Source organism: Salmo salar, chromosome ssa13 (assembly GCF_905237065.1).
Source record: "Salmo salar chromosome ssa13, Ssal_v3.1, whole genome shotgun sequence".
Classification (NCBI taxonomy): Eukaryota; Metazoa; Chordata; class Actinopteri; order Salmoniformes; family Salmonidae; genus Salmo; species Salmo salar.
Genome location: NC_059454.1, coordinates 35248026 through 35272703, shown reverse-complemented (window position 1 = coordinate 35272703; position 24678 = coordinate 35248026). Strand labels below are relative to the sequence as shown.

At 42.3% G+C, this 24678-nt stretch overlaps 1 protein-coding gene across 1 annotated transcript in view; it reads left to right on the top strand.

The window, feature by feature from the left end:
- The first annotated feature begins 790 nt into the window (after positions 1–790).
- The window catches only part of dvl1a (dishevelled segment polarity protein 1a), a 53904-nt gene continuing 30016 nt past the window's right edge, over positions 791–24678 (top strand). The window contains 3 exon segments of the mRNA XM_014136330.2: positions 791–1220; positions 8819–8888; positions 12582–12703. Of these exon segments, the coding sequence (XP_013991805.2) occupies positions 1051–1220; positions 8819–8888; positions 12582–12703 (362 nt within the window). The 5' untranslated portion in view covers positions 791–1050.

Here is a 24678-nt window from a genome sequence, read left to right as displayed (position 1 = left end):
GTTGACCATTATTTAATAATTGTATTACAAAGTGTGCGTTGTGTTACTATTGTATGAATAGGAAGAAAATATAAAGCCAAGCCCATTGCTTAAAATTATTGGTTAAATAAGATTTTCTTGAAGAGAGAGCTTATCAAGAAAAATTCAAATGAACCTTATTCAAGAAAATAACTTTTGGCATTAATGGTCAAGAGTATTTGCTGGTGGAGGTTAGAAACCACCATTCATTCCATAGCTTTCAATCCGTTTCTGTAGATAGACGCTGCTGCCACTGTACAAGACTACCACCTACTGACAAATTGGACGGAAAGGTGATCAAGAAAATCTGTACATCTTGATGATAATATTGTTAATTATAATTATTGTAATGAATTAGTAATTATTACATTGATTTACAGTGATATCGGATGTTAGATATATTGTATCCAGGTTGTAATAATTAGATGACTGTAAAGAAGGCTAATAATAACGAAGATAATGATTTAATATAATTAGTAATATATAATTTTAGTAATCAATATAATTATCAATATTATCAACAGTTAAAACTATTACTGAAAATCCCCACCAAAGGTTTACTGAATAGAGTGTGTCCTCCAAACCCTTCTTTCTTTATGGTGCAGACTGCAGTACACTATCTGTGACTAGTACCATATAATGGAGAACATTAGCAGTCTAGCCTCAACACACCACTAGATGACAGCACTGTCTAACGAATTACTAGAAAAATGGAAATATTCCCAACTCGATATCGCAAGGATGTGGACCGTCCCTTCCTGTTTTAGTACCGAGAGAGCCACCGTACCGAGACACATTGGAGCTGGAATACAGTCACTTAGAACTCGATTATGTCTGGATTTCTACTTAATTTATCAAAGACAAGGTTATTTATTTTCCAGCGTGAGGTCTACAGTTATATTTATTAATGCTGTCACGGCAGCATTTCGTCTTAGACAGATAGATAGACAGATAGCCTCATAAACCTATTTATTATTGCACTGCCAACCCTTGTTCCTTTCCTGTGTCAATGATTGTCCTACCCTCACTCTCATGGCGGAGACTAAAATAATATATCACATTGACGAGGAGGAGACTCCTTATCTAGTGAAATTATCCGTTTCTCCCGAGAAAGTCACTTTAGCGGATTTTAAAAATGTCCTTAACAATCGTCCGGTCAATAGCTACAAATTCTTTTTCAAATCCATGGACCAGGATTTTGGGTAAGTAGCCACCATGAAAGCTTACAATTTCTTCGACGTGTATGTTGTAGTCTTGTTATTTATTTTGTATCATAGAAGTAAACATGTAGCCCAGCCCTGGTTGGTTACACTGACAACCATGTGTCCAATTTCACAACAAAGGTTGCAACATTATAACATTCGCTCAGGACTGTGCGGTGTCTAATCTGCTGTTGGCACCTGTTCATTCATTGTATCCAATGCGCAATAGAACAGATCCTCCTTTGAAGTTCGGACCCGTCACACCAATATCCCATGATGACATTTAACATGATCCGCTTACATTGTTGTCGATGTTGGTTGTGAGGTGACTGTAGCCTCGACGTTTATAAGGCTGAGCTGTGTTGTCATCATCATGTAATAAGCATATCTAACATGATATGTTACGTGGACAAAAGCCTCCACATGTTTGCTGTTTGGCACTAGCTCGGGATCGATTCCACATTAATTATTGCCAGACAGGTTTATCTTGTGTGTTTATGACTTTGTAGCACGTATGTGAATAGGGAATACAGAGAGAAGAGCAGAACAAGTAGAATGGAGATTGATGCCGATAATGGTCACATAGCCTAACTGTTGCCAATCATGCTTTTCAGGAGACAGCCATCAAACGTGACTGCATGACTATATGATGACAACTTTGACATATATATGTCTTGTTAATCTTACTTAATGTAATAAAATAGGCTATTGCATTTAATCTGATGCGTCAAGTAAGCTTCTCAAATATTCCAATTGACTGAATTGTCACAGTAGGGATCATGTAATCTCCACCCGGCACAGCCAGAAGCGGACTGGCCACCCCTCATAGTCTGGTTCCTCTCTAGGTTTCTTCCTAGGTTTTGGCCTTTCTAGGGAGTTTTTCCTAGCCACCGTGCTTCTACACCTGCATTTTTTACTGTTTGGGGTTTTAGGCTGGGTTTCTGTACAGCACTTTGAGATATCAGCTGATGTAAGGGCTATATAAATACATTTGATTTGATGTATCCCTCTCATGGCCCTCTGTCTTACAGGCACGAGCACGCGCACGAACACACACACACACACACACACCACACATCGTTTACATACAAAGGTAATATCCTCCGATGCTAGGCAGAAGGTGAACCAAGCGAACATGGAAAACACAACGCGCCATGTGCTCGTCATACATGTTACAACGAATAGGTTTAACATCACCTCTTTGGTTTAAAAGCTTAGTCTTCGTTGTTTGGATTTGACAATTTTTGTCATTTTGCCATGGGACTGTAGGCCGCAAATCAGCTGAAAATGCTCTGAGTAGAAACATGGCTGCCCGGTGGAAGAGCACCCCCAGAAAGAGGCGAGTGTCGTGGACTGACGGCCTGCCTTAATCGTCTAATATAGCGCAAGAATTTGCTTGACATACCTCACGTAAATGTGCCGAACAACCTTCCTAACACCAATACTCTATTTAATAAATAACGCGCGTTGTAATTGCCCATGTCACTGATTTTCTAGTTATGCGTATTGTCCTGTGAATGGACAGTGAACAGTGGACTATATTGGCCAATAGATTTCCAGTGATAGCAATATAACTTTTTTCTTTGTGACATGGTGGCATGTCATCAGACATTGAATGAATTGTCACTGACATCAAATAGGTTGGTATATGACTGACTGACTGATTAGGTGTTGAATAGAGATGTTTTTATTACAACATATGATCTATTCACAGATTTTTGTATTTATTGTAGAGGGATATATCCTCTTTGTTTCCAAACGGTATTTACTAGTATTAGTTCAGAATTAATACAGGAAACGTTCATGAGTAATTCATCATACATGCTAAATATAAGTATGAATGATTGTAGTTGGACCCATGTTTTTATTATAAGTAGTATATCCTCTCAATCTTTTCTTTGCGCTCATTATTATGTTGTCATCACTGTCTTTCTGCGCAGACCGATACTCCCCCAGTCATACAGGCCTATACAGATGGTAAATGTTTCTTGTTATGGGCCTGTTAATAGAAGGTGTTTGACCTCTCGTCCCCCCCGTACATCCAGACAACATGGACACCTCCAATAGTAGGAGGTCAGAGGTCCACTTATTATAGAGTCCTCCTTGGAGGATGACATATTTGTGTCAATGTCTGTTTCTCCTCTGACAAGCTCACACCATCAAAGGCATGTTGCCAAGCACAACGCACGCATGTAGGCAGGCACGCACACACACAAAGCCATAGTTCTATAGAAGCCCTAACTCTACATCTGGTGTGAATATGATTGTACTGTCCTTATTTGGATTGAGTCATCACATTGAGTCATCATATTGACTGTTGTATTAGCTGGTGACTTTATACTGAATGCAGTCAGCCGCTATCCAGTAGCCAGTAAAGTACACTTAATTCCTTTTACCAATAGGCTATTGTGCTACTGGACTATTGTTCCAGTTATTCTGCTATTGAAGATGTTTAGAGGCGATTGGCGAGCCAAGCTGTTTTTAGTACCAGGTTATCACAAACATCAAAAGGTGAAACCCACACACAGAGAGACAGGCAGTTCTTTGTCTAACACACACAGGCTAGAAATGTCACTACCTTAGACATTTCCCACAGCGCAGCACGACCTTGTGAGGGAACTGGTTTTTACTGGTAGCAGATTAGTTAGTTGGGTCTATACTGTGGCCTTAGCAGGGCCTTCTGTCCTGTCCCTCTCCCTCCAGTCAGTCCTAGTGCAGGGCCGGGGCAGACTGCTCCATGGGGCCCCAGGAGAGATGATCCACCACCTGATTAGGAAAGCAAACACAACATGTTTGCTCTAAAGAGTTAAAGTTAGGGGTTGTTGAACGCGCTACAGTACAGTGTTTTAGGCTTATTCAATCATTCACAAGAGCTGGTGCTATGTGTCTTGTCAATCAACAAATTCTATCTATTGGTATCTGTACTAGGATATCATTGTTAGATTGTTTCACACACTGAACATCACATGTGAAAGTGAAAGCTTTGAGCAGACAGTGTTGTACTGGCTGTACAACTGACACAGTATGGAAACAACACTGATGGTCAAGGACACACAAAGGATCATATGTCTGGTACCACATAGACATTTACATTTTAGTCATTTAGCAGACGCTCTTATCCAGAGCAACTTACAGTAGTGAATACATATATTTCCGTGGGAATCGAACCCACAACCCTGACGTTGCACACACCATGCTCTACCAACAGAGCCGCAGGGAAGACCTAAGTTTAGACTGCATAGGCTGCGTTTAGACACAAATTGGTCTTTTGACCAATCAGATCAGGTCAGATAAAGATCTGATGTGAAAAGATCCGATGTTATTGGTCAAAAGACCAATTAGTGGGGAAAAGATCAGAATTGAGCTACCTACGTAAACGCAGCCATAGAGTTGCAGACAGTACTGTATGGCTGTTAGAGAAATGAACTGGGGGATAATAAGACTCCAGTAGGGAGGGAACACATGGAATCCCTTGCAGTATTAGACAGTGTTTGATTTGTAAATGTTCAGTAGGTTCAAAGTATTACATAGTAGACCCCCTGTTGTGAAGGGGAGGAAGACCATGTTTTATTTCATTTTTAATGAAATATTAGTTTTGTGCTAATGATATCAGGATTATTTTTTATGAATTGTTTGCCCAGAAAATGTATTAAGTCCATCTGTGTACGATTATGCATAGATTGTTTAGCTTATATCTCTTGACGTATTGTGTGTCTGTAATTAGCAGTTAAAGCATAGATTTGTGTAGCATAGAATTTAAATCTGGGTTGCTGTTGAGTTTTTATCCCACAACTACCTGGTAAAATACTATATTATACTGTAATGTTGTTCCACCACACAAATTAGTAGTGATTTGTATTTTTCCAGCAAATCCACAGTAAATGGACAATTCATTCAACCCATGTAGTAAAATAGCCTTACAGTCTCAGTATCATTTGATCGCTTTGATGTTGATAATATGCTGTTTTGCCATGGCAACGGTTAAGATGTTTGTTTGAGAAATCAGTAAAATCTTTGTCATAGAGGCTCACTGAAGCTAATGATGTAAGGAAAGGACGTCAGTGAGGATACTCAGCTCCGTATGGAAGGTCAAATCTGCTGGTTTTGCACATGCTCTACTCATTTACCTCACTTCAAATATTCCTATTGTTATTATTACCGTCCAGTAACTTGATGGATACGTCTGATAACCTGGCGTTTCAGGAAGAGGAGGGAGGGTTGAGGAACTGATCCTCTTGAATTATTAAAGACATTTTCATCCTCATTTGAATCACACATATTTTGTGAACTCTGACTGTTATGGTGAGTGAAAGCCTTGGACTATGGGCCAGTGTATAGCCGGCTGGTTAGTCGTCCCTCCTGACCCTGTGCTGTTGGCCCAGACTATAACTAGCCTTCCTCCTGTCCTGGGTATAAATACACAACTCTAATCCCTACAACAACACACACACACACACACACACACACACACACACACACACACACACACACACACACACACACACAGCTGGTCCACCACTAGAATATGTAGCAATCTCCCTGTAAATCTTCTGTCATTATCCTGTAAAATCTGTTAAGACTCGTTTAAGCTGCCAGCTTTGAGAAGTGAGAGTTGTGAGGACGGGATAACCAAGAGTCTGACACCATGTCCCTTTTTAAACGCAGCCCTCCTGTGTGTGTGTCACCTACTGAGATAGCTTCCGGATGTATTTAGGCATTGGGGAACTCGGTGTAGCAAATTCTGCTGCTGAATTCTGTTTGAATATGACAGTATGCATGAAGAAAGGTCATGGTTTACAGAGTGCACATCATTTTGTTTGCTTTGGACGTTTGTCCGGATTCCTTTGGTTTTAATGCTTTTAACAGAAAGTGTGAGAGAGAGAGATGATTCATGTTATAGGTATCCTATTCGATCAACTTATATCACAAACACAGGATACTTTACCATTCATTGATCAATATGATGTTAAATTTGGAACAGGATTCAATTAGCACTCACTTCTAACAATATATAAGAGGCCCATCCCAAGACCTTTAGAGTTAAAAACTGTTGATTTTGACTGTAGGCTATTTGTTTGTATTGACCGCACCCACATCCTCCCAAGTTACCTTCAGTTGGTCATGTGGCTCTACAGCGAGGATGCAAACACTTCCTACCTAATGATGTGAATCACACCCCCTCCTACTCTCTGTGGTGGAACAGAACAGGTCACACACACAGAAGCATTCCCTCTCTGTGTTAGTCAGTTCCAGCCACAAGACTACGTTATCTCTCTCTTCCACTCCCACAATACAGTATAATACAACCACAGCGGCACACAGTCATTCGCTGTCATCATGTGAGTAGGAACTCCTGGCCAAGTGAAGGGGGAAAACTGTAAATCAATAGAGCTGCAGTTTCAGAGAAACCCTGTGTCAAGTTTTCATCAGAGACTTTGTTGCTTTTCTTTGAAGTAGTGTCTTTGTCCTGTTCACGTTCCAGGACTCTCTGGGAGACAGTGAGATGTTGTTGGGTGAACTATATTGGTTAGAACTGAACTAATCTTTTCAGAATTCACACCTATATTAGCTAATTATTAGCTATTAGGCATAACTGCAGCCCTATAGCCCAGGATACAGACTGTGTGTCTATGTGTTTGTGTGTATCCCAGGCCTCCAGACCAGGCCTGCTCTGAGTCTGTACTCTGTGACAGGAGCCCAGCAGGTGTGGCTGGTTAATTCTAAACGCTGTCCCAGGGGTCAGAGGGTAACTAGGAGGTATTTTTGTGGGGAATTTACGATCTGAGATGTATACACTGAAGTAGACTCACACTCAATCCCTCTATTAATACCCGTCTGACTCCGGACACCCTAGCAGATACTACCCTGTCCCTGGGTGGAGAGGTAGGGTATAGCCTATTTGGAATGTGGATATATTATGACGATAATGTATACTGAAAAAAATATGAATGCAATATGTTAAGTGTTGGTCCCATGTTTCGTGAGCTGAAATAAAAGATCCCAGAAATGTTCATACGCACAAAAAGCTAATTTCTCTCTTTTTGTGCACAAATTTGTTTACATCCCTGTTAGTGAGCATTTCTCCTTTGCCAAGATAATCCATCCACCTGACAGGTGTGGTATATCAAGAAGCTGATTAAACAGCATGATCATTACACACCTTGTGCTGGGGAATATAGAAGGACACTCTAAAATGTGCAGTTTTGTCACACAACACAATGCCACAGATGTCTCAAGTTTTGAGGGAGTGTGCAACTGGCATGCTGACTGCAGGAATGTCCACCAGAGCTGTTGCCAGAGAATTGAATGTTATTTCTATACCATAAGCCGCCTCCAACGTCGTTTTAGAGAATTTGGCAGTACGTCCAACCGGCCTCACAACCGCAGACCACGTGTAACAATGCCAGCACAGGACTTCCACATCCGGCTTCTTCACCTCCGGGATTGTCTGAGACCAGCCACCTGGACAGCTGAAGAAACTGATGAGTATTTCTGTCTGTAATAAAGCCCTTTTGTGGGGAAAAACTCATTCTGATTGGCTAGGTCTGGCTCCCCAGTGGGTGGGCCTGGCTCTCAAGTGGGCGGGGCTATGCCCTCCCAGGCCCACCCATGGCTGCGTCGTGAAATCCATAGATTAGGGCGTAAAGAATTTATTTCAATTGGTTGATTTCCTTATATGAAATGTGAGTCAGTAAAATCGTTGAAATTGTTGCATGTTGCATTTATATTTTTGATCAGTATATATTGTGTGCAAGATAAATACAAAGTCAATGTATTTTCCCAATGCCCAGACCTGTCACATATACACACCAGCACAATGCACATGCTCTTGAGCTGTGTACTTGTCCATGTCATGTTTCTGCACCATTATCATGCTGTTGAGCTGTGTACTTGTCCGTCATGTTTCTGCACCATTATCATGCTGTTGTGCTGTGTGCTTGTCCATGTCATGTTTCTGCACCATTATCATGCTGTTGTGCTGTGTGCTTGTCCATGTCATGTTTCTGCACCATTATCATGCTGTTGAGCTGTGTGCTTGTCCATGTCATGTTTCTGCACCATTATCATGCTGTTGAGCTGTGTGCTTGTCCATGTCATGTTTCTGCACCATTATCATGCTGTTGAGCTGTGTGCTTGTTCATGTCATGTTTCTGCACCATTATCATGCTGTTGTGCTGTGTGCTTGTCCATGTCATGTTTCTGCACCATTATCATGCTGTTGAGCTGTGTGCTTGTCCATGTCATGTTTCTGCACCATTATCATGCTGTTGAGCTTAGTCAGGGCCAGCAGATCACCTATGGAGGATGAGGCTCAACATCTATCTGCATTCAATGGACTAAGTCAACAGTAACATGGGTGTGAAGCTCGTTACGGTCAAAAAGTGGAAATGTAACTTATTAAGCATGAATCGCTCGCGATATGCTTCAGCTATGCAGAGCAAGGCAGGCTAGTAGAGAGGATTCCTGGGTGTTAGGATAACAGCTGTGTGCCCAGTGTTGACTCATTTCTCTCTCTCTCTCTCTCTCTCTCTGTGTGTATGCGTTTGCGTGTGTGTGTTACACATGTGTGCTTGTGTGTTTGTCTGTCCGTTCCACAGGGTTGTCAAAGAGGAGATTTCCGACGACAACGCCAAGTTACCCTGCTTCAACGGGAGAGTGGTGTCCTGGGTAAGTGAGATGGATGGCGCCCCCCATGTGGTTTCCCCCCGTCCCGTAGCCCCCACTCCTGTTGCTCTCCGCCTCGCTGCGGCTCGCTGGCTCAGCGTGTAGATAAACATATGTGTAGTGTAACGGCCCGTATAGTGTATCTACCTAGAGAGATCACACTGTCACGCCTCCACAGTACAGCACTCAAGACTCTACAGTAGAGAGGGACTCACTCGTTGTTGAGCTTCTATGCTATGCGCCTTATACAGGTGTGAGCTCAGCCAATGGGAGATGAACCAAGGCATGGTTGCACAACGACATCATGCAATATTGTACATTATCGACAGTTAACAATGATTTACATTGCATCTTATCACAAGGCAAACATAGGCCTACAAGATACCATACACAGGTTAGTCTGGTATAGTTGTACATGGTGCTAGGAGCAGTGATGCATTACATTATCATGACAGGCGGTTTTTACATACACTTCCTGTGGATTATATCTCGATGACATGCTGTGATGAGGGAATACTTCCATACTGTCGAACAAGAGGGTGCTTTACTGTATCACCATCAGGAAACCAGGCCAACTGTATCATGGCACAGTGGTAAAGCAAGAAGAATAGGGTAAGAACACTCCAAAACAATTGTGAGACCTTTTTTAAGAAATAGGATTGTCGGACAATCCTAAAACAGAACAGGTAGATGAAAAGTAAAGTATTGCAAGTTTCTAATGGAGATTTTGATAAAATGCTGTATTTTACATGAGGTTTTCCCAGTGTCTTAACCATGTCCCAGGGTTATTAGGTTCTCCTTCGGGCATGTTCCTTTAACACTCATTATTATGGTTCACATGAAAGCGGAGCAGCTGTATCTATGGGCCATTTTACATAAGCCTTTGTGCTCACACACACACAATCACCAGAGTGAAAGCAATGTGCACTGTGACGTTCCCTCTGTTTCCTAAGTGATTTATGCCACCAGTTATTCCTCAGGACCCTTCAATGTGTCTAATTTAATACATCTAGTTTGTCAACGTATTGTTACGGGGAATCTACACGGAAAATACATTGGATTTGCAAAAAGTCATCAACATAAACTGTTGTTTTGAGGGTGAAATTTCAACCACAGGACTATGTCATAATGGTAACCAATTGTCAACTTAGACAAACCTTATATAAAATATGTTAAATTTTTACCTTTGAAACAACTTCAGATTTTCAAGTTGTATCCACTATCAGAAAAAAACAATAGACTGGGCAGGACCTTCATTTGGTCTCCCATCCAGAGTAAGTCAAAGTTAAAGAATATGCCAAAATTAAATCAAACTTGATTTAAAGTGCATTTAAAGTTTGATTTGATTTGGTCCTATTCTTTAACTTATATTTTTGGTTGAGATGGAGATATGAATCCAACATATGTATTATTGAAATCAACCATAAGCTTGAAACCCATAGACCTGTGTGTATTGTCTATTATTAGTTGAATCCTGGGCTGAATTGAAACAACAGCTGTTGATGACTTCACAAATGTTATATTGGCCTAAATAGTATCAATGATTATATTTGACTTCTAAAGCATGGCTATGTTTCATTTGCTCTGTTAAACCTTCCCTTTGGATAGACTTTGATAGCAGCACTGAATCTATTCAGTTAGTAAGTGAAGATCTCGCAATAATCATTCTCAAGAAAGCACGTTGGTAGTGGTCAGTGACAAATATCCAATCAAATCCAACATATCAATTATTCATTTGTAGACAAACTGGATATTGAATTGTGTTTGGTTGTTAACACAACCAAATATCAACATTTGAAGGAGATGTACTGTATCTTCTGCTTGGATAGTTCCATCTGTGCCACTGACTTATATTAGTCTGGCTTTAATTCCAGTGTTTCTACAAATGAATAATTCATATGTAGGATTCACGTCTCCATCTCAACTAAAAATCCAAGTTAAAGAATAGGACTAAATCAAATCAAAGCTCATTTTAAATGCACTTTAAATACATTTTGGTTTGATTTAGTCCTATTCTTTAACATAGATTGTTGGTTGAGATGTAGACGTGAATCCAACCTATGAATTATTCATTTGTAGACAAACTGGACTAAGTCAGTGCGCAGAATATACTCCTTGAAATGTTAATATTTGGTTGTGTTGACAACCAAACACAATTCAATATCACTTTTGCAATACAGAAATAATAACCTATTAACTTGCCGACAAGTTTAACAAATGATATATTGGATTCACGTCTACAACTAAACCCCAAATAAAAGTTAAAGAATAGGATTAAGCCAGTGGCTCAGATGGAACTGTCCAAGCATTAGATGCATCTCCTTTAAATTGAAATTGTTCATGTTCAAGATATCATGCAAAGGTCGCAGGTCTGTGGAGATCTTGCTATAATATCTGTGCAGAATCTCCGACAGCATTGGTCACTTGCACCGTGTACTTTTAATGTAATCTCAACTGCAATCCAGGTCATTTGGTTGTGCTATTAGATGAGGAACAGTGATAACACATGTAACTTGTTATCTGATATTGTTTTCTCATTTGAACTTTGTTGTGCTTTAAATGGTTGAAAGCGCAGTGATAAAACATTTACATGACAACTAAACCAAAAATCAGACATTATACCCCCCCAAAAATTGTATATTTTTTATTGTTTTATTTTTATTCACACCAAATACAAACATACACATACGAACAACAACTTACAGACTCACACAAACAACGACTACATCTCCATCTTTTTCCATTGGATTTTGGTTGTGCTTTTAGTTGGTTGCAAGCATAGTGATAAATTGAAATGCAATTGATCAGTGTCTCAACCAAATATTACCCAATTATCCACGTTGAAATGGCATGGTGTGCCCAGTAGGGAATTTCTCTCTTATGTCTCTCAGATAACTCTCTTAACTATGTATGTTTGTGTGGATCTGTCTCTGTGCCTGGATCTGTCTCTGTGCCTGGATCTGTCTCTGTGCCTGGATCTGTCTCTGTGCCTGGATCTGTCTCTGTGTCTGGATCTGTCTCTGTGTGTGGATCTGTCTCTGTGCCTGGATCTGTCTCTGTGTCTGGATCTGGATCTGTCTCTGTGTCTGGATCTGTCTCTGTGTCTGGATCTGTCTCTGTGTCTGGATCTGTCTCTGTGCCTGGATCTGTCTCTGTGCCTGGATCTGTCTCTGTGCCTGGATCTGTCTCTGTGTCTGGATCTGTGTCTGGATCTGTCTCTGTGTCTGGATCTGTCTCTGTGTCTGGATCTGTCTCTGTGTCTGGATCTGTCTCTGTGCCTGGATCTGTCTCTGTGTCTGTGTCTGGATCTGTCTCTGTGTCTGGATCTGTCTCTGTGCCTGGATCTGTCTCTGTGCCTGGATCTGTCTCTGTGCCTGGATCTGTCTCTGTGTCTGGATCTGTCTCTGTGTCTGGATCTGTCTCTGTGCCTGGATCTGTCTCTGTGCCTGGATCTGTCTCTGCATGTCTTATGTATGTTTCTATGTCTGTTTTTGTGACTGAATATGTATGTTCCTCTCTTTGTCTGTTTTGTACCTCTTTCTCGAACCTCGATTTCCAGCTTTCAATACAAGACTTGGGAACTATAGCGACACACGAATGCTCTTTTTCAGTCGGTCTCTTTTTCTGTGCATCTCTATGTCCAAATTGGTCTCTGGTATTCTGTCTCTGACTCACAATCTGTCTCTGTCTCTGCAGCTGGTCCTGGCAGAGAGCTCCCACTCTGATGGGGGGTCCCAGTGTACAGAGAGCCACCCAGAGCTGCCACCCCCCCTGGAGAGGACAGGGGGCATCGGTGATTCCCGCCCACCCTCCTTCCAGTGAGTACACTGCTCTGGCTGCGTCTGTGTCCTACTGCACATAAACACAATGCACACATCATTACACACATTACACACACAAGTACACACAAATACGCACACACACACACCATGTGCACCATGTGACCTTTCTAATTCACCACAAGCCATATGCTAATCAGAATCTGGAGAGCTCATCACAGAGATTCAACCCACACGGGGGCCGAGCCGAGCGCATACGGGAGGTGGAGGTTTGTGTGTTTGTGTGTTCTTCTGTGTGTGTAGGTGTGTATGTGTGCCAAGGTTCACGCTAGCTAACTCTCACTTACTGCTCACCAGTGAAGTGGCTGCCCACCCATCTGTGTGGTAAAACGCTAGTCTGCTCATCTATGTAGCTAGCTAAGAGACCTCATGGTGAATATGCACCCAGAGCGACGGCAGAAATAGCTATGATAGGGTAAACATCTTCAGGGAGAGACTGCTGCTATTCAATGTTTCCCATTGTGTAGAGCCACTAAAAGCACCCATCCAGACCCATACTGCAGTTATTCGTTAATAAAGAGATATGAGGACAGACAATGTGTGGCATAATTACATAGCTGGGTTAAACGCTTAGAAGCCAGACCCTGTTTCTCAAAGCTTGTTTGACCCGAATGCAAGCACTAGACTTTGACTTCAAACAGACTGATTACAGATTCTCACTGCACTTGTTAAAGGAAGCCCCCAAAGCTAAATGTAGCAGGACAGGCTGTGAGCACGTGGGCTGGAGCTGTTGCCATATTACAGTAGTGTTTTAGCTACTGCAGGAGTCTGTTTTGAGAGCATGCAATCTGTCATGTTCCAGTATCTCTTTATCCACTGATTGACATCGTGGCTCTTTCGTGTCCTCTGCGGGCTGCTGGTCGGTGCTGCTTGGCTGTCAGCCTGTCTGATGATGTTATTGTTCAAGCCTCTGCTCTTCCTGCTGCATCTACTGCCACCTTGTGGTCAAACATAGACATGTCGGCTGTCAGCTCCCTCACCACCACACTGCTGTCACTTTAAGGGCTTACTTTAAGGCAGGGGTGTCAAACTCATTTTAGCTCAGGGGCCACATGGAGGAAAATCTATTCCCAAGTGGGCCGGACCGGTAAAATCATGGTATATATAACTTAAAAACAACAACTTCAGATTGTTTTCTTTGTTTTAATACGATCAACATAAAACATAAAGCTGGAGCCTGAGGACAGTGTCCACAATAGTACAAGCACAACATCACTATTAATCATAAAACACCTCAAGTGTCTCATGCAGCACTTTAAGTGGGGTTGCATAGTTTATTTGACTCCTGATACCTGGCATCTTTTAGCTTTCACCAGCGCATCAATATCAGGCGTCACATCCTGAGTGGCAGCCAACTTCAGGATGTGATTCAAGTGCTTGTGCGTGAGCCTTGAGCGCAGCTTTGTTTTATTTATGCTCATTACAGAGAAAACTTGCTCACAAAGATATGTGGTTCCAAACATGCACAACAGTTTTGCAGCGAGGGCTGTCAAGTTGGGGTAACCTGGCAAGAGATTCTGATAAAAATGTGTCCAAGCCAGCTGCGGCAAATTTGCCCTTCATATCCGAGTCACACTGCAAGTCTATTATTTCAAGTTGGATGCTGACGGGCAGATCAGAGGGATTCACGGTGAATGGCGAGCAAAAAACGTTGAAGTCTTTCTCCAGTTCACCAAAAATCTGAAAGCGTTGCTCAAACTCCCGTAACAGTCCCGTTATTTTATCTTTGAACCGCTTCATGTCTGCCACATGTTGGGTCGCGCACACATTTTTCAGACAGGGGAAGTGAGCTGCATCACCACCGGCGAGTTGCGTCTCCCACAATGACAGCTTCAACTTGAAAGAACGTATGCTGTCATAATACTGCGTGACGACTTTGTTGCGCCCTTGCAGCTGTTTGTTCAAGTTATTCAGGTGCTCTGTAACATCCACCATAAATGCAAGGTCCTGCATCCATTCTGCGGAATGAAATTCTAACACTGGTTTGCCCTTTTCTTCCATGAACTGTCCAATTTCTTCTCGTAAATCAAAGAAACGCCTAAGCACAGCACCTCGGCTTAACCATCTTACCTCAGTGTGGTATGGCAGGCCATAGATGTGGTCTTTCTCTCTGAGAAGGCTGTCAAACTGACGGTGATTCAGGCTTCTGGATCGGATGAAATTAACAGTTTGGATGACCACCTTCATGACGTTATCCATCTTTAATGACTTGCAACACAAAGCCTCCTGGTGCAAAATACAGTGAAAAGTCCAAAAATCACGTCCTCCATTTGCAGATTGCACTTTCTCTCTGAACTTTGTCACAACGCCTGCTTTTTTCCCGATCATTGAGGGCGCACCATCTGTAGCCAGGCTGACAGCGCGGGACCAGTCCACTCCGACCCTGTCCAGCGCACCGACGAGTGCGGTGAAAATATCAGCTGCTGTCATTGTATCTGTCATCGGCACCAACTCCACGAACTCCTCGGTGACGGTCAATGTGTCATCAACTCCGCGGATGAAAATTGCCAGTTGTGCAACATCTGTAATGTCCGTGCTTTCATCAATTGCAACTGAAAACCCAATAAATGACTTTACTTTTTGCTTCAATTGGCTGTCCAAATCCACTGAAAGATCGGAAATCCTGTCTGCAACTGTGTTTCTTGTCAGGCTGATATTTGCAAAAGCCTGGCGCTTTTCAGGGCACACAATCTCCGCTGCCTTCATCATGCATGTTTTTACAAATTCACCCTCACTAAATGGTTTTGAAGCCACTGCGATTTCATTAGCAATGAGGTAGCTAGCTTTCACTGCAGCGTCACTGATGTCTCGGCTGTGAGTAAACACAGACTGCTGTTTCTTCAGACCCACCAACAGTTCATTCACCTTCTCTCTTCTCCGCTGTCCTTCAAAGTTGTCATATTTGTCGGCATGAAGACTCACATAGTGGCGACGAAGGTTATACTCTTTCAGCACTGCAACATGCTGTGAACACACCAAACATACAGCTTTCCCATTCAATTCCGTGAATAAATAGGAGGATGACCATTTTTCTTGGAACACTCTGCACTCTGCGTCCACTTTTCTCTTTTTTGACAGAGACATATTGGGGCAAGCACATAATGTTAAAAGTAGAAGCCGTAATAAATATTGCGGGCAAAACAAAGTAGCTCATCCGGACTGGCTGCACTTGCTTGACCTACTTGCTCTGCTCCGGTATAAACAGTTTGCTTGCTTAACACAATTGCTATTGCGCCATCCAGTGGACCCAATTGGAACAGCAGTTTCTTTTATTGAAAAATTGCAGCTCATTTTTATACTTTACAAAATCATCTCGTGGGCCGGATTAAACCCCTTTGCGGGCCGGACGTTTGACACCCCTGCTTTAAGGGCTTTATTTAAGGGCTTTATTGGCATGGGAAACATATATTTTACATTGCCAAAGCAAGTGAAATACATAATAAACAAAATTGAAATAAACAATAAAAATGTACAGTAAACATTAAAGTTCCAAAAGAATAAAGACATGTCAAATGACATATTATGTCAATATACAGTGTTGTAATGATGTGCAAATAGTTCAAGTACAAAAGGGAAAATAAATAAACATGAATATAGGTTGTATTTACAATGTTGTTATTCACTGGTTGCCCTTTTCTTGTGGCAACAAGTCACACATCTTGCTGCTGTGATGTCACTGTGGTATACAGGAGTTTATCAAAATTAGATATTTTTTCGAATTCTTTGTGGATCTGTGTAATCTGAGGGAAATATGTGTCTCTAATATGGTCATACATTTGTCAGGAGATTAGGAAGTGCAGCTCAGCTTCTTCTCTTGAGTGCCAGGTCTGCCTTCAGTGGCCTTTCTCAATAGCAAGGCTATGCTCACTGAGTCTGTACATAGTCAAAGATTTTCTTAATTTCGGGTCAGTCACAGTGGTCAGGTATTCTGCCACGGTGTCTAGATGGAATTTGTATTCGTGGTCCTGGCAACTAGACCCTTTTTGGAACACCATTATTTTTGTCTTACTGAGATTTACTGTCAGGGCCCAGGTCTTACAGAATCTGTGCAGAAGATCTGGTGCTACTGTAGGCCCTCGTTGGTTGGGGACAGAAGCACCAGATCATCAGCAAACTGTAGACATTTGACTTCAGATTCTAGTAGGGTGAGGCTGGGTGCTGCAGACTGTTCTAGTGCTCTCACCAATTCGTTGATATATATGTTGAAGAGGGTGGGGCTTAAGCTGCATCCTTGTCTCACCCCCCGGCCCTGTGGAAATAAATGTGTGTGTTGTTTGCCAATTTTAACCGCACACTTGTTGTTTGTGTACGTGGATTTTATAATGTCGTATGTTTTTTCCGCAACACCACTTTCCATCAATTTGTATAGCAGGTCATCATGCCAAACTGAGTCGAAAGATTTTTTGAAATCAACAAAGCATGAGAAGACTTTGTCTTTGTTTTGGTTTGTTTGTTTGTCAATTAGGGCGTGCAGGGTGAATACGTGCTCTGTCATACAATACAATTTGGTAAAAATCCAATTTGACATTTGCTCAGTACATTGTTTTCGCTAAGGAAATGTACGAGTCTGATGTTAATGATAATGCAGTGGATTTTCCCAAGGTTGCTGTTGACGCATATCCCACGGTAGTTATTGGGGTCAAATTTGTCTCCACTTTTGTGGATTGGGGTGATCAGACCTTGGTTCCAAATAGTCCTTGGTTCCAAATATTGGGGAATATGCCAAATCAAATCAAATTTGGTGTAGACCTTATTTGAAAGATGAAGATGTAGACCTTACCGTGAAATGCTTACCTACAAGCCCTTAATCAACAACGCAGTTAAAGAAATACAATTAAGAAAATATTTCTTAAATAAACTAAAGTAAAAAACAATTAGGGGGTACCGGTACCGAGTCAATGTGCAGCGGTACAGGTTAGTTGAGGTCATTTGCAAAGTTACTTTGCATAGATAATAAACAGCGAGTAGCAGCTGTGTGAAAACAAGGGGGGGGCAGTCTTATGGCTTGGGGGTAGAAGCTGTTAAGGAGCCTTTTGGTCCTAGACTTGGCGTTCCGGTACCGCTTGCCATGTGTTGGCAGAGAGAACTTGGGTGACTGGAGTCTTTGACAATTTTCTGGGCCTTCTGACACCGCCTAGTATATAGGTACTGGATGTCAGGAAGCTTGGCCCCAGTGATGTACTGGGCCGTACACACTACTCTCTGTAGCGCCTTACAGTCAGATACCGAGCAGTTGCCATACCAGGCGGTGATGCAACCAGTCAGGATGCTCTCGATTGTGCAGCTGTAGAACGTTTTGAGGATCTGGGGACCCATGCCAAATCCAGTCTCCTGAGGGGGAAAAGGTGTTGTCGTGCCCTCTTCACAACTGTCTTGGTGTGTTTGGACCATGTTAGTTTGTTGGTGATGTGGACACCAAGGAACTTGAACCTCTCGACCCGCTCCACTACAGCCCCGTTGATGTTAATGGGGGCCTGTTCAGCCCTCCTTTTCCTATAGTCCACGATCAGCTCCTTTGTCTTGCTCACATTGAGGGAGAGGTGGTTGTCCTGGCACCACACTGTCAGGTCTCTGACCTCCTCCCTATAGGCTGTCTCATCATTGTCGGTGATCAGGCCTACCACTGTTGTGTCGTCTGCAAACTTAATGATGGTGTCGGAGTTGTGCTTCGCCACGCAGTCGTGGGTGAACAGGGAGTGCAGAAAGGGACTAAGCATGCACCCCTGAGGGTCGCCAGTGTTGAGGATCAGTGTGGCAGATGTGTTGTTGCCTACCCTTACCACCTGGGGGCGGCCAGTCAGAAAGTCCAGGATCCAGTTGCAGAGGGAGGTGTTTAGTCCCAAGGTCCTTAGCTTAGTGAGCTTTGTGGGTACTATGGTGTTGAACGCTGAATGAACAGCATTCTCATGTGGGTGTTCCTTTTGTCCAGGTGGGAAAGGGCAGTGTGGAGTGTGATTGAGATTGCGTCATCTGTGGATTTGTTGGGGCGGTATGCGAATTGGAGTGGGTCTAGGGTTTCCGGCATGATGGTGTTGATGTGAGCCATGACCAGCCTTTCAAAGCACTTCATGGCTTCTGACATGAGTGCTACAGGGCAGTAATCATTTAGGCAGGCTACCTTCGCTTTCTTGGGCACAGGGACTATGGTGGTCTGTTTGAAACATGTAAGTATTATAGACTCGGTCAGGGAGAGGTTGAAAATGTTGAAGACAATTGCCAGTTGGTCCACGTATACTTTGAGGACACTTCCTGGTAATCCATCTGGCCCGTGGCTTGTGATTTTGGACCTGCTAAAGGTCTTGCTTACATCGGTTACGGAGAGCATGATCACACAGTCATCTGGAACAGCTGGCGCTCTCATGCATGCTTCAGTGTTGCTTGCCTCGAAGTGAGCATAAAAGGCATTTAACTCGTCTGGTAGGCTCCATCACTAGGCAGCTCGTGGCTGGGTTTCCCTTTGTAGTCCGTAATATTTTTCAAACCCTGCCACATCCGATGAGCATCAGGGACGGTGTAGTACGATTCAATCTTAGTCCTGTATGGATGCTTTGCCTGTTTGATGGTTCATCTGAGGGCATAGTGGGATTTATCATAAGCATCCGGATTAGTGTCCTGCTCCTTGAAAGCAGCAGCTCTAGCCTTTAGCTCGGTGCGGATGTTGCCTGTAATCCATGGCTTCTGGTTGGGATATGTATGTACGTTCACTGCGGGGACGACATCGTTAATGCACTTATTGATGAAGCCGATGACTGAGGTGGTATACTCCTCAATGCCATTGGATGAATCCCGGAACATATTCCAGTCTGTGCTAGCAAAAGAGTCCTGTAGCGTAGGATCTGCGTCATCTGACCACTTCCGAATTGAGCGGGTCACGGTACTCCCTGCTTTAGTTTTTGCTTGTAAGCAGGAATCAGGAGGATAGAATTATGGTCAGATTTACTAAATGTAGGGCGAGGGAGAGCTTTGAATGCGTCTCTGTGTGTGGAGTAAAGGTGGTCTACAGTTTTTTTCCCTTTGGTTGCACATGTGACATGCTGGTACAAATGAGGTACCAAGTTTGCCTCCATTAACCTCTTACATCTAGATGTTCCGCTAGCAGAACACCGCTCCAATATCCAATGATAGGGCATGGCGCGAATTACAAACTCCTCAAAAATCCAAAAACTTCAATTTTTCAAACATATGACTATTTTACACCATTTTAAAGACAAGACTCTCCTTTATCTAACCACATTGTCCGATTTCAAAAAGGCTTTACAACGAAAGCAAAACATTAGATTATGTCAGGAGAGTACCCAGCCAGAAATAATCAGACACCCATTTTTCAAGCTAGCATATAATTTCACAAAAACCAAAACCACAGCTAAATGCAGCACTAACCTTTGATAATCTTCATTAGATGACACTCCTAGGACATTATGTTATACAATACATGCATGTTTTGTTCAATCAAGTTCATATTTATATCAAAAACTAGCTTTTTACATTAGCATGTGACGTTCAGAACTAGCATACCCACCGAAACTTCCTGTGAATTTACTAAATTACTCACGATAAACGTTCACAAAAAACATAACAATTATTTTAAGAATTATAGATACAGAACTCCTTTATGCAATCGCTATGTCCGATTTTAAAATAGCATTTCGGTGAAAGCACATTTTGCAATATTCTGAGTAGATAGCCCGGCCATCATGGCTAGCTATTTTGACACCCACCAAGTTTGGCACTCACCAAACTCAGATTTACTATAAGAAAAATTGGATTACCTTTGCTGTTCTTCGTCAGAATGCACTCCCAGGACTTCTACTTCAACAACAAATGTTGGTTTGGTTCCAAATAATCCATAGTTATATCCAAATAGCTGCGTTTGTTCTTGCGTTCAAGACACTATCCGAAGGGTGACGCGCCGGCGCGTATCGTGACAAAACAAAAAAATTCAAAATATTCCATTACCGTACTTCGAAGCATGTCAAACGCTGTTTAAAATCAATTTTGATGCGATTTTTCTCGTAAAATAGCGATAATATTCCGACCGGGCGACGTTGTTTTCGTTCAAAGACTGAAAATGTAAAATGGACTCTTCACGTGCATGCGTGCGCCCGTTTCATTGTTCTCAGATCGACCACTATCCAAATGCGCTACTGTTTTTCAGCCAGGGACTGCAGAGTCATCATTCAACGTTCTGGCATCTTCTGAGAGCCTATGGGAGTCTTAGAAAATGTCACGTTACAGCAGAGATCCTCTGTTTTCGATAAAGAGGCTATAGAAGGCCAAGAAATGGTCAGAGAGGGCACTTCCTGTTTAGAATCTTCTCAGGTTTTGGCCTGCCATATGAGTTCTGTTATACTCACAGACACCATTCAAACAGTTTTAGAAACTGTTTGAATGTGCATATTCTAGTTTCTGGGCAGGAGTAATAACCAGATTAAATCGGGTACGTTTTTTATCCGGCCGGGAAAATACTGCCCCCTATCCTAAACAGGTTAAAGTCCCCGGCCACTAGGAGCGCCGCTTCTGGATGAGCATTTTCTTGTTTGCTTATGGCCTTATACAGCTCGTTGAGTGCGGTCTTAGTGCCAGCATCGGTTTGTGGTGGTAAGTAGACGGCTATGAATAATATAGATGACAACTCTCTTTGTATATAGTGTGGTCTACAGCTTATCATGAGGTATTCTACCTCAGGTGAGCAATACCTCGATGACTTCTTTAATATTAGACATTGCGCACCAGCAGTTATTAACAAATAGACACACCCCCGCCCCTCGTCTTACCAGACGTAGCTGCTCTGTCCTGCCGATGCACGGAGAAGCCAGCCAGCTCTATATTATCCATGTCGTCGTTTAGCCACATGTCGGTGAAACATAAGATATTACAGTTTTAATGTCCCGTTGGTAGGATAATCTTAAATCGTAGATCATCCTGTTTGTTTTCCACTGATTGCACGTTGGCCAAAAATAAGGAGGGTAGTGGTGGTTTAGCTACTCGTCGGCGAATACATCTTTTCTTCACAGGATTTGGGCGTTTTCTCGACAAAGCAGTATATCCTTTGCGTCGGACTCATTAAAGAAAAATCTTCATCCAGTTCGAGGTGAGTAATCGCTGTTCTGATATCCAGAACCTCTTTTCGGTCATAAGAGACGGTAGCAGCAACATGATGTACAAAATGAGTTACAAACAATACGAAAAAACTAACAAAATAGCACAGTTGGTTAGGAGCCCGTGAAATGGCAGCCATCCCCTCCGGCGCCATTATAATCTGAGGAGCTGAGGATGATGTTATTAAAGAGTTGAAGCCAATTGGAATTTGTGGTATGTATATTTTATCATTTCATTTAGGATACCATCAACCCCACAGGCCTTTTTGGGTTGGAGGGTTTGTATTTTGTACTGTAGTTCATTCAATGTAATTAGAGAATCCAGTGGGTTCTGGTAGTCTTTAATAGTTGATTCTAAGATTTGTATTTGATCATGTATATGTTTTTGCTGTTTGTTCTTTGTTATAGAGCCAAAAAGATTGGAGAAGTGGTTTATCCATACATTTCCGTTTTGGATAGATAACTCTTCATGTTATTGTTTGCTTAGAGTTTTCCATTTTCCCAGAAGTGGTTAGATTCTATGGATTCTTCAAATACATTGAGCTGACTTCTGATGTGCTGTTCCTTATTTTTCCGTAATGTATTTCTGTATTGTTTTAGTGATTATCCATAGTGAAGGCGTAGGCTCAGGTTTTCTGGGTCTCTGTTTTTGGTTGGATAGGTTTCTTAATTTCTTTCTTAGATTTTTGCATTCTTCATCAAACCATTTGTCATTGTTGTTAATTTTCTTAGGTTGTCTGCTTGAAATGTTTAGATTTGATAGGAAGCTGAGGGGCAAATATACTGTTTAGGTTTTCTACTGCTAAGTTTACACCTTCACTATTACAGTGAAATATTTTGTCCAGGAAATTGTCTAGAAGGGATTGAATTTGTTGTTGCCTAATTGTTTTTTGGTAGATTTCCACACTACTTTCCTTCCATCTATAGCATTTCTTAAAATTATTCCGTTTCTTTGGCTTTGATGCCTCATGATTGAGCATAGCTCTATTCAAGTAGTGTGATTTTGCTGTGATCTGATAGGGGAGTCAGTGGACTGACTGTGAACGCTCTAAGAGACTCTGGGTTGAGGTCAGTGATAAAGTAGTCTACAGTACTACTGCCAAGAGATGAGCTATAGGTGTACCTACCAAAGGAGTCCCCTCGAAGCCTACCATTGACTATGTACATACACAGCTTCTGACAGAGTGCAGGATTTGTGACCCATTTTTGTTGGTTATATTAATTTCTAGCCAGACGTAACATTTTCCTGTTTTGACTTATGTAGTAGAGTGGGATATGTCTGCTCTATACCAAATTAGCATACCCCCTGAGTCTCTTCCCTGTTTCGGTCTTGTTGGGGGGGTGTTGTTGTGCTGGTCTGTTTTGTGGGTTTGTTCTGTCTGGATTGTGTAGACTTGCTCTCTGAGCTCCACCATTTCTCTCTCCAGCTCTGTGAATGTATCCCTCTCAATGATGGAGGAGCAGTACGGTTGTGGGACCTGGGTATGTAGTGCTGGGGGGGTGACTTTCCTCATCTGCAGGACATTTTGAAGAGGTGTGATCAGATTCACTCAGGATGGGGGAGTCAATCATACCCTCGTAAAACTGACCATCCTACCGATCCTCGACTTCGGCGATGTCATTTACAAAATAGCCTCCAACACTCTACTCAACAAATTGGATGCAGTCTATCACAGTGTCATCCGTTTAGTCACCGAAGCCCCATATACTACCCACCACTGCGACCTGTATGCTCTCGTTGGCTGGCCCTCGCTTTATACTCGTCGCCAAACCCACTGGCTCCAGGTCATCTACAAGATCGCGCTAGGTAAAGCCCCGCCTTATCTCAGCTCACTGGTCACCATAGCAGCACCCACCCGTAGCACGCGCTCCAGCAGGTATATCTCACTGGTCACCCCCAAAGCCAATTCTTCCTTTGGCCGCCTCTCCTTCCAGTACTCTGCTGCCAATGACTGGAACGAACTGCAAAAATCTCTGAAGCTGGAGACTCTTACCTCCCTCGCTAACTTTAAGCACCAGCTGTCAGAGCAGCTCACAGATCACTGCCCCTGTACATAGCTCATCTGTAAACAGCCCATCCAATCTACCTCATCCCCATACTGTATTTATCTATTTATCTTGCTCCTTTGCACCCCAGTATCTCAACTTGCACATTCATCCTCTGCACATCTACCATTCCAGTGTTTAATTGCTATATTGTAATTACTTTGCCACCATGGCTTATTTATTGCCTTACCTCCCTTATCCTACCTCATTTGCGCATGCTGTATATAGATTTTCCTACTGTATTATTGATTGTATGTTTGTTTATTCCATGTGTAACTCTGTGTTGTTGTATGTGTTGAACTGCTTTGCTTTATCTTGGCCAGGTCGCAGTTGCAAATGAGAACTTGTTCTCAACTAGCCTACCTGGTTAAATAACCTCTATGGGCTCGGCGGGACGAATTCGTCCCACCTACGTAACAGCCACTTGAAGCCTGTGGCGCGATTTTCAAAACCTTCAAAATCCTATTACTTCAATTTCTCAAACATATGACTATTTTACAGCTATTTAAAGACAAGACTCTCGTTAATCTAACCACACTGTCCGATTTCAAAAAGGCTTTACAACGAAAGCAAAACATTAGATTATGTCAGCAGAGTACCAAGCCAGAAATAATCAGACACCCATTTTTCAAGCTAGCATATAATGTCACCAAAACCCAGAAGACAGCTAAATGCAGCACTCACCTTTGATGATCTTCATCAGATGACAACCCTAGGACATTATGTTATACAATACATGCATGTTTTGTTCAATCAAGTTCATATTTATATCAAAAACCAGCTTTTTACATTAGCATGTGACGTTCAGAA